Source organism: Saccopteryx bilineata, chromosome 2, assembly GCF_036850765.1.
Source record: "Saccopteryx bilineata isolate mSacBil1 chromosome 2, mSacBil1_pri_phased_curated, whole genome shotgun sequence".
NCBI classification, from domain to species: domain Eukaryota; kingdom Metazoa; phylum Chordata; class Mammalia; order Chiroptera; family Emballonuridae; genus Saccopteryx; species Saccopteryx bilineata.
Genome location: NC_089491.1, coordinates 377403798 through 377415812, shown reverse-complemented (window position 1 = coordinate 377415812; position 12015 = coordinate 377403798). Strand labels below are relative to the sequence as shown.

General features: G+C 48.8%; 1 protein-coding gene across 1 annotated transcript; it reads left to right on the top strand.

Annotated features, from left to right (window-relative positions):
• The first annotated feature begins 8536 nt into the window (after window positions 1–8536).
• HOXB13 (homeobox B13) lies at window positions 8537–10379 on the top strand. Its single transcript, XM_066255498.1, has 2 exons — window positions 8537–9140; window positions 10126–10379. The coding sequence occupies exons 1-2, from the start codon at window positions 8537–8539 to the stop codon at window positions 10377–10379; spliced, it is 858 nt and encodes a 285-aa protein (XP_066111595.1).
• The last annotated feature ends 1636 nt before the right edge of the window (window positions 10380–12015 follow it).

The following is a 12015-nucleotide window of genomic DNA, read 5'->3' as shown; positions in this document are numbered from 1 at the left end:
GAGGAAGGGGGAGCCCCATGTAAGCTCTTAATCAGAAACAGCCTTAATTAATTATTTCAGAGGAGAAATCTTTTCTATTCTTCTAAGCTTCTAGATTCTTAGCTCCTGTTGTTAGTAGCCTGCAAGAGGGGACTCTCCTTCCAATTTTCCCATCCCAGCTATATAAGCCACACAAGGGAAGAGCAAAGGTCATAACGTCTCTGGGGAAAGAGTTCTGGCATCCAGGGCCAATAGCAGCTACAGTCCCTTCCAATCGTGGATAAAGCTATAGACTGTACAGAGTCTAAGTATTTTAAAAAATTATTATTATTTTTTGATGAGTGATTTTCTAATTTAAAGTGAAGGGCATTCTTAGAAAACTTCTGAAAGAAGGGAAGTAATAGTTTAAACCCAAGCAATCAAGAGCCTAGACAGATTATGATCTCAGATCTCTGCTCTAATTCTAAATCTCACTTTGATGAAAGGGTTCCATGTGTATGGCCCAATGTCAACTCTAGACATTTAGGGTAGTGTAGACAGGCTGTGGATGATAAGCTAGACTCCTCCAGACTCATAAGGTGCTGAACTCTGGGGGTAAATGGCTGATTCAGAACCTTGGGAGCCTCGTGCTAAGATGGACTTTCTTCCAGGTCAGAGTCCTCAGGTAGTAACCAGGAACAACCTGGTTTGTTTCAGGCCAGAGCTGAAATTCAGAAAGGCAGATGGTGTGTGTGGGTGTGTACGTGCATATGCATACACAGTCAAACACTCGTGGAAGCAGAAGGGTTATTTTCAAACCTTTATTAAATTCTAAGGAGGTTAATTCCTTGTAGCACCTTTCCCTCCCATCTTGGTTATGCTATTTCAAAGATAGGAACTCATGATCACCATAGACAGGACAGGTTTTACTTAGTGGAAATGAATTATGGGCCTTTTTGTTGTTGTTGTTCTATCATGTGTGTGTGTGTGTGTGTGTGTGTGTGAGAGAGAGAGAGAGAGAGAGAGAGAGAGAGAGAGAGATGTCTGCCTTTATCCTCTCCCAATTTTGTTTCTTGGAACAGAGAATTCATTAGGGAGAGAAGGGAAAACCTTTTGCTATGGGGATAGAGAAGAGACAGAGAAGGGAGACAAGATGGTCAAGTTCTGGGTCGTTGGAATGGTCTCAGGCCTCTCAGCAAGGGAAATGCAGGTATCAGAACAAGAGATCAAAGATCTTAAACTGTACTTTCCTCCAAGTCTCAAACCAACAGCTCTGCTTCAGGCCAAATAGGTGGGTTTGGGACTTAAGGGCCTTGGTGCTGACATTCCTCTTGATTTAAAGAGTGAAAACTCAGTTTTTGTCTCTAGCAGGGTCTGTGATAATTATCACCTACCTCCATATTCCCTGGGGTGGGGGGGGCAAGGTACGGATGGGATGGGATGGGTAGTTATAAGCAACTCTAATTGCTTTCTTGAAGTAGTAGGGAAGTTTTCCCATATATTCCTCATTCCTGAGTGTCATTTAAGATCTCAAAGGCTGGAACAAAGGAAGCTGAGTTGGCACAATTGAAGCCTCCCAGGCAAAGCCCAGGGTCAGAAGAGGAGGCTGGGGATTCTGGGGCCAGTGTCTAACTCTGCCAGCCACACACGTGGCATGCAAGGAGTAGCCCACTTGCCCACCCAGAGCTGTAAGACCAGAAGCCAAGGGCCCTTTGGTCTCTGTTCAGCAACCCTCAATTTTGTTTACCCTTCCCCACTCCCTTCCTCCCTCTGGCCAGGACCCCACTTACTGTTGGTGGGCTTGGCTAAACCTCCTGGCTGAGGCTGGGAGTGCAGTGCGGTTGGAGGTAGCCTCTCCTCTTGGCAGAGCATCTTGTCATCGCTTCATAGATCCACTTGTTCCGTGATGGAGTCTGCGGCAGACCAGCTCTAACTTGATAGCTGGCTCCCTCAAGTCTCAGCCTCTGAAGCACTGGGGTGTGTCCCGAGAGAGTCCTAATCCCAAAGGTGTCGCAGGGCTGCCCGGATGGGGACAGCCTGAAGGGGACAGTGGCCCCCTCCTGACCATCCAGGCCCCCACTCTCTGGTTCTGTAGCTCTCAGACCCCCACCTTCTCTTTGTCCAAAAGATCTCCCTGAAGAGCCAGAAGCCCTGGCTGACTTCATTTCAGGGAGAAGGGACCTGGTGCCTCTCACCATCCCAGCCTCTGCAGTTCCAGTGGCTGGCAGGGCTCCGAGGGTGGACAACGAGGATTTAAGCCCTCCTGCGGGGCCGCCCCCTGCCAAGGGCCGGCTCCAGCCCTGCAGACAGCTGCGCTGCCGACAAGGCCTTTACCAACTTCCCAGAACAATGGGAAATAAAGAGGGCTGGAAGGGAAAACCGAATGTAGGCATTCAGGAAAAGGGAGTGGAACAAGTAAAACGGAGACAAAGAAGAAATAAGTAGAAATAAATTCAAGGAGGGAAAAAGAGAAAAAGGAGGAAAGAAGGGGAAAAGTGAAAATGAAAGACAGAAAAATAAGAAGATGAAAAAGGAAACAAAGAAAAAATAGTCTAAGTGAAAGAAAGGGAGAAAGGAACCAAAGGGGGGGGAGGGGGGAGGGGAAGGGGCGACACTTTTAAAGTAAGCAATAAAGACAGAAAGAAACAGAAGGAACCAGCCCAAAGCAAGATAACCACAACTGAAAGAAAGAGAGGCAGGGAGAAAAACACAAATATAAAAAATAAAAGAACGATCCCAAGAGACTGAAGACAGATGAGAGAACACACAGACAGAAAGAAAGGGTAGAAGACGAAAGAAGGGCAAGAGCGCACCCCTATTAGGCCATTTTCATAAAACCGAGAGAAGGAAGCGGCCCCAAGCAGTTTAGCCAGGCCCGCGGAGTCCCGACCTTTCTAGAAAAAGAAGGGTCGCTACTGCAGATAAGTTTTCATTATTTATCGCTACCAACCTGACGGCCTCGGTCGTCGTGACCACGACACACTGCTGCAGTGGGGAGAATGAAGTCACCGGGCGCTCACTTTGCTTTGCAGAAAAGTAGAACGTAACTTTACAAAGGCCGCAAGTGGCGCGGGTGGGCGCCTCTCGCCCCCTCCCCCTCTTCGACCGACTTGAGCCCAGGCTGGGGCGGGAGCTGACACCGAGGTGCCAAGTCCCCGAGGCCAGAACCCCCGGGGACGCGGCGGCAGCGCTCAAAGGCCCGGCAGTAAAGGTCACAGGCGGTCTGAGGGGCCGCACTGAATGGGCTCCTGGTGGTAAACACCCTTAACTTTCAACTTGGCCTTGACCTTCCTGGAGGTGTCTGGCCGGTATGTAAAGGAGCAGCTGAGGCTTTCAGCGCGTTTGTCTGGGTCAGTAACTGGGGGCTTGGGGTAGGGGTAGGTTCAGGGGTCCCAAAGGGTCTGCCTGGAGGCTCCCAGCAGGACACAAAGGAGTCTATGAGGCTGGGGGAGGGGTTGACTCAGCCCAGGCAGGCTGGGTGTTCAGGTGCCTGGGTTGTCCTGGGACCTCAGCCTTGAACTCAAGGAGAGACCCAGAAAGGTTGAAAGGGGAGGAGCAGGGAAGTCGGAGCCTCAGTTTCTTTGTGTGGGAACCTCAGGCTTATTCAGGGCTGAGAGAGGCAAGAACTGACTGGTATTCTTTAGGGCAACTGCCCTTTTCTTTTAAAATAAAAACAGGTGTCTTATAATTTATTAGAAACAGATACACATACAGAAACACAAATAGAACTCATTTATTCATATACAAGATCTCAATTTAATCTTCACATCATTACTATGAAATAAGAAGTATTGTGCCTATAAGGAGACATAATTTTTACAGATACGGAGGCTTAATCCTACTTTATCAGACTCCAGTTGAGGTGTATGACAGGCCACACATGGATGCCCATACATAAGCATGTACAGAAACAGAAGCACATGCTCATAGGTTCATAAATATGACATTCAGAACTGCTCCCTGGGATCTGGTAGATGCTAAATAAATTGTAGAGTAAAATAAAAACAAACCCAGCAAACCTTGTATTTTGAGTTGGACATCTGGGCATTCCAAAACAATACAGAGTTCTGTGCACTCATCTGCTAATTTCCACGGACTTGGATGAGAACACCACGTGTCCAAAAAGCACAGTGGCAGGCAATGTTGCTATGAATCTTTACATTTTTGTACTTAATTATTTTTCCTCCTAAAAACAGAGATAAAACTGTGTACAGTGAAGTGCAGAAATATCAAGTGTACAGCTTGAATTTTCACAAAATGGACACACCCATGTAACTAGCTTGCAGATTGAAATTGAGAATAATTCCAGTGCCCTTATGGCATCTTATGGTACCTCCCAGTTGGGAGCCCTCTCCAGGGTCATCTCTTCTAATCTAATTTTGCTTGTTCTTTTTAAAAAGCTAATTTATTTTTAAAAATTATATTTATTAGGATGATACTAGTTGTCTATTCTTGAACTGCATAGAAATAAAATCATACAAAAGTTATGCTTTTGTATCTCTTTTTTCACTTACATATCTGTGTAATTCATAAATATGTGCAGCAGTAGTTTTTTTATTGTTGTGTAGTACTCCAATTTTTAATTATAGCACAATTTGTTTACCCATTATCTAGATGGACATTCAGGTTGTTTCTATTTTTTGAGCTATAAAGAATAAAGCTGCTTTGGATTTTCTAGTACAGGATTTTTGGTGGACATAAACATTTTCTGTTCTGTATTTGTCCAGGAGTGGAATTGCTGGGTTATAGGTTATGACCATGGTTATTTATTTTTAATTTTTAAGTTATTTATTTTTAAATTTAGGGATTTATTCATGCCTGTACTGTCATCTACTAAGTAAAAATCAGTGAAAAAAAATTAAGTCTTTAGGTAAAAATCCTGATATTTCTTTCTTTTATAGCTATGATAAGAAACTGGGAAGCATTGCCTTGGCTAGATAGCTTGATTGGTAAGAGCATTGTGCTGATACACAAAGGTTGTGGGTTTGATTTTGATTCCTGGTCAGAGCACATACAGAAACAGACTGATATTTCTATCTCTTTCTCTCTCTAAAATCAACTTAAACATAAAAAAAGGAGAAGTTCTGAAAAAGAAACTGGGAAGTATCAAAGAGTGTGTCCAGCCAGTATTGTCACCACAACCACATTTTTCTTAGGCATCTTTGCCAAAAGCATTTTTGCCATAAACATTTTCACCACATAACTAATTAGTTGGCCATAAGGCAGTTTTGCTGTAAAAAGATAAAATAACTGGTTGACAGTTTTACTTTTATTTTTTGTTTCATTTCTCCATTGACAAACCAATCAACTGCCTTTAAGCTAGTTGTTAGTTTGATTTTATTTCTACATTGATGAAGTTCTCAGTTACAGCCATTTTTATATTATACATAAATCTTAGCTAGCCCTCATAATGGTCTATACAGTGACAACGAGTAGATATGTCGGTGATCTTCCAGAGGAAGATCATTTGCCCCAAGAGTTGGTGTCTTATTTTGAAACACCCTACAGGCATCTCTCATTTTATTGCACTTTGCTTTATTGCACTTCACAGATACTGTGTTTTTTTTAAAACTAAAGGTAAGACCCTCCACCAGCAAAAAGATTACAACTCACTGAAGGCTCAGATGGTGCTTAGTATTTTTTAAGGATACAGAATTTTTAAATTAAAGTATATACTTTTTTTAGACGTAATGCTGTTGCACACTTTCTGGACTACAGTGTAGTGTAAACACAGTATAGTATATGCACTGGGAAGCTGAAAAAAATTCATGTAACTCGCTTTGTTGTGATATTTACTTTATTTTGGTGGTTTGGAACCAAGTCCAAAATACCTCCAAGGTATGCCTGCATATTGGAAGGAGAAACATAGGCCATGGGCTGTCCTTGAAGGCACAGAATTAAAACCCACATTTCCCACATAATAAGACAAATGCTTGGGCACAATCCACAAAATAAAGTCAGTTATTTGCATAGGATTACCATGACTCCACACATATTTTAAAGGTATTCAAATATTTTCTATTTCACAATGACATACTTTTAATTTGGTTATGTCTTTTTTAAACATTCTTCTTTTATTCTTCATGATTTTATCTTTTTTGTGTGTGTGACAGAGACAGAGAGAGGGACAGATAGGGACAGACAGACAGGAAGGGAGAGAGATGAGAAGCATCAACTCATAGTTGCGGGCACCTTAGTTGTTCATTGATCGCTTTCTTATATGTGCCTTGTCTGGGGGGCTACAGCAGAGCGAGTGACCCCTTGCTCAAGCCAGTGACCTCGAGGTTTTGAACCTGGCTCTTCCACATCCCAGTCCAACACTGTCAAAGAGACATCCCCCTTTTTTAGCATGTTGTTTTCAAATACAATAAGATCTAGTGAGGATTTTGTGTTCGGTGTCTTCAATTATTAGCAATGCTTGTTACAGGTGATCTATAATGTCCACTACAGTCCTGCAACTCTGGGTTGCATGGGCCCAGTCCCAATAGATGGCTCAAGTTCAGGTTCAAGTTGCTGAGTGGGCATGGCTTAACTCATCTAGAGCTCAGGGTGGTTTATTCTACATCATTGCTATGACCCCTGTGTAGAATGAAATAGTTACTGTCTTCTCCAGAAAAACTGGGGGGGGGGAGTCTAGAAAAAGTGGACTCAGAAGGATTTGATTTGGAAAGGATAGTGAAGGAAGCAAAAAACCTCAGATTTGTAAAACAAAGCAGTTTGAGTCTTCTGAATTACACCACACACAGGCTCCAACAGAGGGCCCTCAAACAATTTTTCCTGTGGTTGGGGCTCCTTCTCTCATTCCTTTTCCTCCTAAGAAAATTTAGAGCCTGGAAGAATTAGATAAGGTCCTGGGTGATCTTTTCTTTCCTTCCTTCCTTCCTTCCTTCTTTCCTTCCTTCCTTCCTTCCTTCCTTCCTTCCTTCTCCTCCCTCCCTCCTTTTCTCTTTCTCTCCTTTCCTTTTTCTTCTTTTTTATTGCTCTCTTTCTCTCTCTCTTTCTTTTTTTCTAGTATTATTTATTGATTGACTTTGGAGACAGGGAGAGGAAGAGAGAGAAACAGAGAGGCATTCATTTGTTGTTCCACTTAGCTGTGCATTTATTGGGATGACATTCTGACTGAGCTAACTGGCCAGGGCTGGGTCCTGGGCTTTCTGGACATTCAGCTGGAGTGGAAGGTGGAAGTGTGCCAGCGCCTGGGTCAGTTTCCTGGGCTTCTTGGACCATAGGAGGAGGACGGCAGGGCAGAGAGGCATCTTCGCACAGGCTAGGCTTTTGTGTTCTTGGGGCCCAGAACCCCCACAACTAGTTCATGGCCAGTTAGCCAGGCCTGATTTCCTGGAAATTCTTTAGATCTCAGAAAAGGGGGAAGGAATTATCTTCTCACTGGTGCTTCAGGATTTTATGAGATCCTTTTCCACCCTCTCTTTCAACTTGTCTCTTCCTCTCTTTGTGCTGCCATTGCTGGGTCCCCTCCTGTCTCTGACTCTGCCTCTCTCTGTGAATATATGTCGTGTAAGTCTTCCCTCTGGACCTCTTTCCCCACCCTTGACGGAAATCCAGACCCCATCTCACAGGCCAGGTCTAGAAGTCTCATTTCCCCTTCAGGTCTAAACGTGTCCCCGACTCCAAATCTCACATCTCCTTCTTTGCAGCGCTGTCCTCCTCCCTCTTCTTCTGCCCCAACCCAACCAGGGAGCCATCTGGGGGTAGCTGGGGATCCTGGGGAAGGGGCACTTCCTTGGACCAGGAGCAACTTATGACAGTGCATCCACGAGGAGAGGGCCATCTTTGGTAAACTGGGATGCTAGCACCCAGGACCCAAAGGCGCGGGCTCCCAGAAATAACCTTTAATTCCGTTTCCTTGCCTTGCTGGCTCAGGCGCACTGCCAGGTTCCCCTTTCCGGCCTCCCGGCCTCCCGGCCCCCCGGCCCCATTCCCGACTCCTCCCCTCCCCCCCCCCCCCCCCCCCGAGAGGGACACTTTATAGGGAGAGCTTCAGTCTCTCGTTAAACCTGTCAAAGCACTGGAGACTGAGCCAGGGAGGGAAAGGAGGCCACGGAGGTGGGGGCGGGGTCCTTGTCCCCTTTCCTCCGCCTCCCACTTCTCCCCTCCCCCACGACGGAAAGCAGCAGCGAGAGGACACCTCCTATCTTCTCTCTCACGTTTTCCAGGGGGCGGGGAGGGGAGGAGACTGAGAGAGAGGGAGGAAGAAAGAGAGGGAGGGAGGGAGGTAGAAGGAGGAAGGGAGAGAGAGGGTGGAAGGGAGAGAGGGAGGAAGAAAAGGAGGGAGGGAAGGAAGGAGGGAGGGAGAGCGCAGCGAGGGGGTAAAGTATTTTTGCAATTTCGGCCATGAAGGTTTTATTAGCCTCTCTGCCCCAGGCCGCAGCCAATCAGCGCGGGTGCCCGGGCACCTGCGTCCCCTGCGTCAGGACCGCCAGGCCGGGCGAACGCTGGCGCCCTTCGAGCTGGGAGCGACTTAAAACGCTTTGGACTCCCGGGGCCTGGGTGGGGAGAGCGCGCCGGGTGCCCTCTGCTTCCCCCGCTCTCAGCACTCCATGAGCCTACACTCGGCCCCATGGAGCCCGGCAGTTATGCCACCTTGGACGGGACCAAGGATATCGAAAGCTTGCTGGGAGTGGGAGGGAGTCGGAATCTAGTCTCCCACTCCCCACTGACCGGCCACCCGGCGGTGACCTCTACGCTGATGCCAGCTGTCAACTATGCCCCCCTGGATCTGCCAGGCTCTGCAGAACCGCCAAAGCAGTGCCACCCATGTGCCGGGGTGCCCCAGGGGGCGTCCCCAGCCCCGGTGCCTTATGGCTACTTTGGAGGCGGGTACTACTCCTGCCGAGTGTCCCGGAGCGCTCTGAAACCCTGTGCCCAGGCACCCACCCTGGCCACCTACCCCGCAGAGACTCCCGCGCCCGGAGAGGAGTACCCCAGCCGCCACACCGAATTTGCCTTCTATCCGGGGTACCCGGGGCCCTACCAGCCTATGGCCAGTTACTTAGACGTGTCGGTAGTGCAGACTCTGGGCACCCCCGGGGAGCCTCGCCACGACGCCCTGCTGCCTGTGGACAGTTACCAGCCTTGGACCCTCACCGGTGGCTGGAACAGCCAGATGTTTTGCCAGGGAGAACAGAACCCACCGGGTTCCTTCTGGAAGGCGGCATTTGCAGGTAACCCGGCCACTACTCCCGGTCCCGTTGGCGCCAAGCATGGGGTTGCAGACCTGGCTGGCTCTTGCCTGGGAGGAGGTGGAGGGAGACTTGCGGCCGGTGAGGAGGAGCTTGCTGCTCCTTTTTTGGCTATTAAGACTCTGAGGAGAGTCCAAGTAGTTGGAGAGCCTGGTTGAAGGCCCCCCACGGTGAGGGTGAAGGTGAGGGGCCTGAGCTGAGTACCCTCTGCAACCAGAAGTCCACCAGGCCCCTTCACACCCCTCAGAGACTCTTTGACAAATCTTTCAATATGTTTGAGTGTTTGCCTCTCTTTGCTGTTGGATCAGGCTGAGAGTGTCCCTACCCAACAGATCCCAGTTTAATTTCACAAAAAAAAACCTCACTCAATCCAGTGAATGTGGGGGTGGGGTGGGGAGGGGTGGGAACAGAGATATTGGAAGTTCTGTAAAGAATACAACCCCTCACTTTCTTTTTAACGAGTTTTTCAGTTTCCAAAGGAAAATTTAGATTCCCTGCAGCCATAGCTTAGATATGTGCATTAATGTGTGTGTGTGTGTGTGTGTGTGTGTGTATAGTGGGCCAGAAACGTGTTCCCTTCTGCAGAGAATGTGCCTGTAGAATCTATAAGAGTGGCAAAAAAAAAAAAAAAAGTGACCAAGAATCTGAAAACGAGTGTGAGTGTGGACGATAGACGTACATGACCGTGGGCAAAGGTCTGGCTGTGTGTGATGGATGTGTTTGCAGACCAGCGGATGTGTGGGCAGTGATGGGTGAGGGTGGCCCACAGGAGCCTTCTCTTTCCAAGGATAGGAGGCAATCAGAGAACCGGCCAGAAGCTCAGGTGCTCTAGGGGAGCGGGAGCGCACCTGAGCCTGTAGGGTGACCCTGGGTGCTTCTGCAGGATGCTTGGTTTGTGGGGCCTGGGCCTGTGCCCGAGCAGGGACTCTGAGCATGTCTTTCTCTTTCTTACTCTCCTGCCTGGCAGACTCAAGCACTCAGCACCCCCCGGATAGCTGCACCTTCCACCGAGGCCGCAAGAAGCGCATTCCCTACAGCAAGGGGCAGTTGCGTGAGCTGGAGCGAGAGTATTCAGCTAACAAGTTCATCACCAAGGACAAGAGACGCAAGATCTCGGCGGCCACCAGTCTCTCAGAGCGCCAGATTACCATCTGGTTTCAGAATCGCAGGGTCAAGGAGAAGAAGGTCCTTGCCAAGGTCAAGACCAGCACTACTCCGTGAGGGAGCCTCTGGCTGGGAGGAAGGGCAGCAAGGGGGATCCTGGGGAGGTCAGGAACCTGACAGGGACAGTTTGGGGCCCGGGACTCTGCTGAGGGGCCCCTGACTGCCGAGGGGCCCCCCAGAGGTGACACTAATTTTAGGCCACAGCTTCTGTGTTGTTTCTCGGGGACAGCCTGAATATTTCGTGTGTCCCAGAGAGCCAGTGAGGCTACGAGTTACAGCCTAATCTGCCAGAGTGACACTACCGAAAGAACCTGTCCCAGTCATAATCATTCATGCTGGCGGTGACAGTTCTCACCGTAACCAGTACTGATTGCCATGATAATCTCATATTTTCTATCCAGAGCTCTGGGGAGCACTATAGAAATTACTGTCACGGAATGAGCTAATATGAATAAACTTGGAAGGAGGCGGTGATAGGGAAGCTTCCTCTGGATCCCCTTCTGTGCCCAAAGCCCACCCCCCATCCCAGTGCTGGCAGGGGAAGGAGATAAGGCAGAATCACCCTTGTGACTATGTTGCCCATTTAGCATTTTTCTAACATGACAACTAGGCAGGATGGACAGTGCTGAGGGTGCCTCTCCCTCCCTCCCTGCCCACCCCATAGTGTCACCACTGGTCTTAGAAGTTCCCAACCCCAACTCTTAGATTTCATCCTTATGTGAAAAAGAAACCCGTGGGCTGCCCTCCCGAATCTCTCGTCCTTCCTTCCGGAGACATGGAGTTTGAGAAAGTGCCTGGATAATTCACCATTTCCCACTTCTGCCCCCAAACTTTCCAAGTCTTCCCCTAAAGTGAGGGTCTCAGGACTGGAGGATACAGCAGACCCTTTTGGTTTTCCAAGGATGGCGGAAACCCAATGATGGAAACTCATGGTGAGGAACACCATGTGGCCTAGGCGACAGTGGCCACAGACTTCGTTTTTGTTTTTCGCTTTTCCCTTCACTTTGCTCTGGTTCCATCCAGGTATCTTGAATCCCAGGTGGGTGGAGGTTGGGTTGGCGCCAACTCTGTTTTCCCGGGTCATGTAGACAGAGGCCAATAATACAGAATTCTAGAAGCCTAGGGCAGACCGGCTGTTCTCCCAGCGGGAGAGCAGATCTCCCTGTTGTCCTAGTGGGACTTACTATCTTGGCCGGCGGCAAAGCCAGAGGGTTTGCGCTGGATCTTCCTGCAGCCTGGGCCTGGGGACGTCTAGATAGCTTCCCGTGACGGAGTGCACAGGTACGAAGTGGAGAGAGGACCCGTCGGACCCAGATCCGAGCCACCCAGCAACCGATGGGCGGGCGGCTAGCAGCAGCGGGTGGGTGGCCACGGCCACGATTTCGATGGTAGCTCCCTCTTGGAGCCAGTTCGTAGTTCTCCGGGAAACCCCAGAACGGCTGCTGCAGCCGAGAGATCCGGGTTTCCAGCCTGCGGTGGGCTGGGATTGCTGCCTTGACTCTTCTCCCCGGAAAGAGTTGGGAAGCGACTCAGACTGTTGACTGGAAAGGAGCTGGGGCTGAGGGAAAGGCCTCTAGGCGGACAGTCACCCTTCTCCCTGGGTCTCTCAGAGAATGTGTATTGGGAGGCGGTGTGTCAGTTTAAAAAATTCCGTCCAAGCACCGTGGTTCAATTTAAGCTTCTCCATAACGCT

Coding starts and splice junctions, on each gene's coding strand:
- HOXB13 (XM_066255498.1), top strand. CDS start 8,537: ATGGAGCCCGGCAGTTATGCCACCTTGGACGGGACCAAGGATATCGAA. Junction 9,141..10,125: donor CTGGAAGGCGGCATTTGCAG/GTAACCCGGCCA, acceptor CCTGCCTGGCAG/ACTCAAGCACTCAGCACCCC.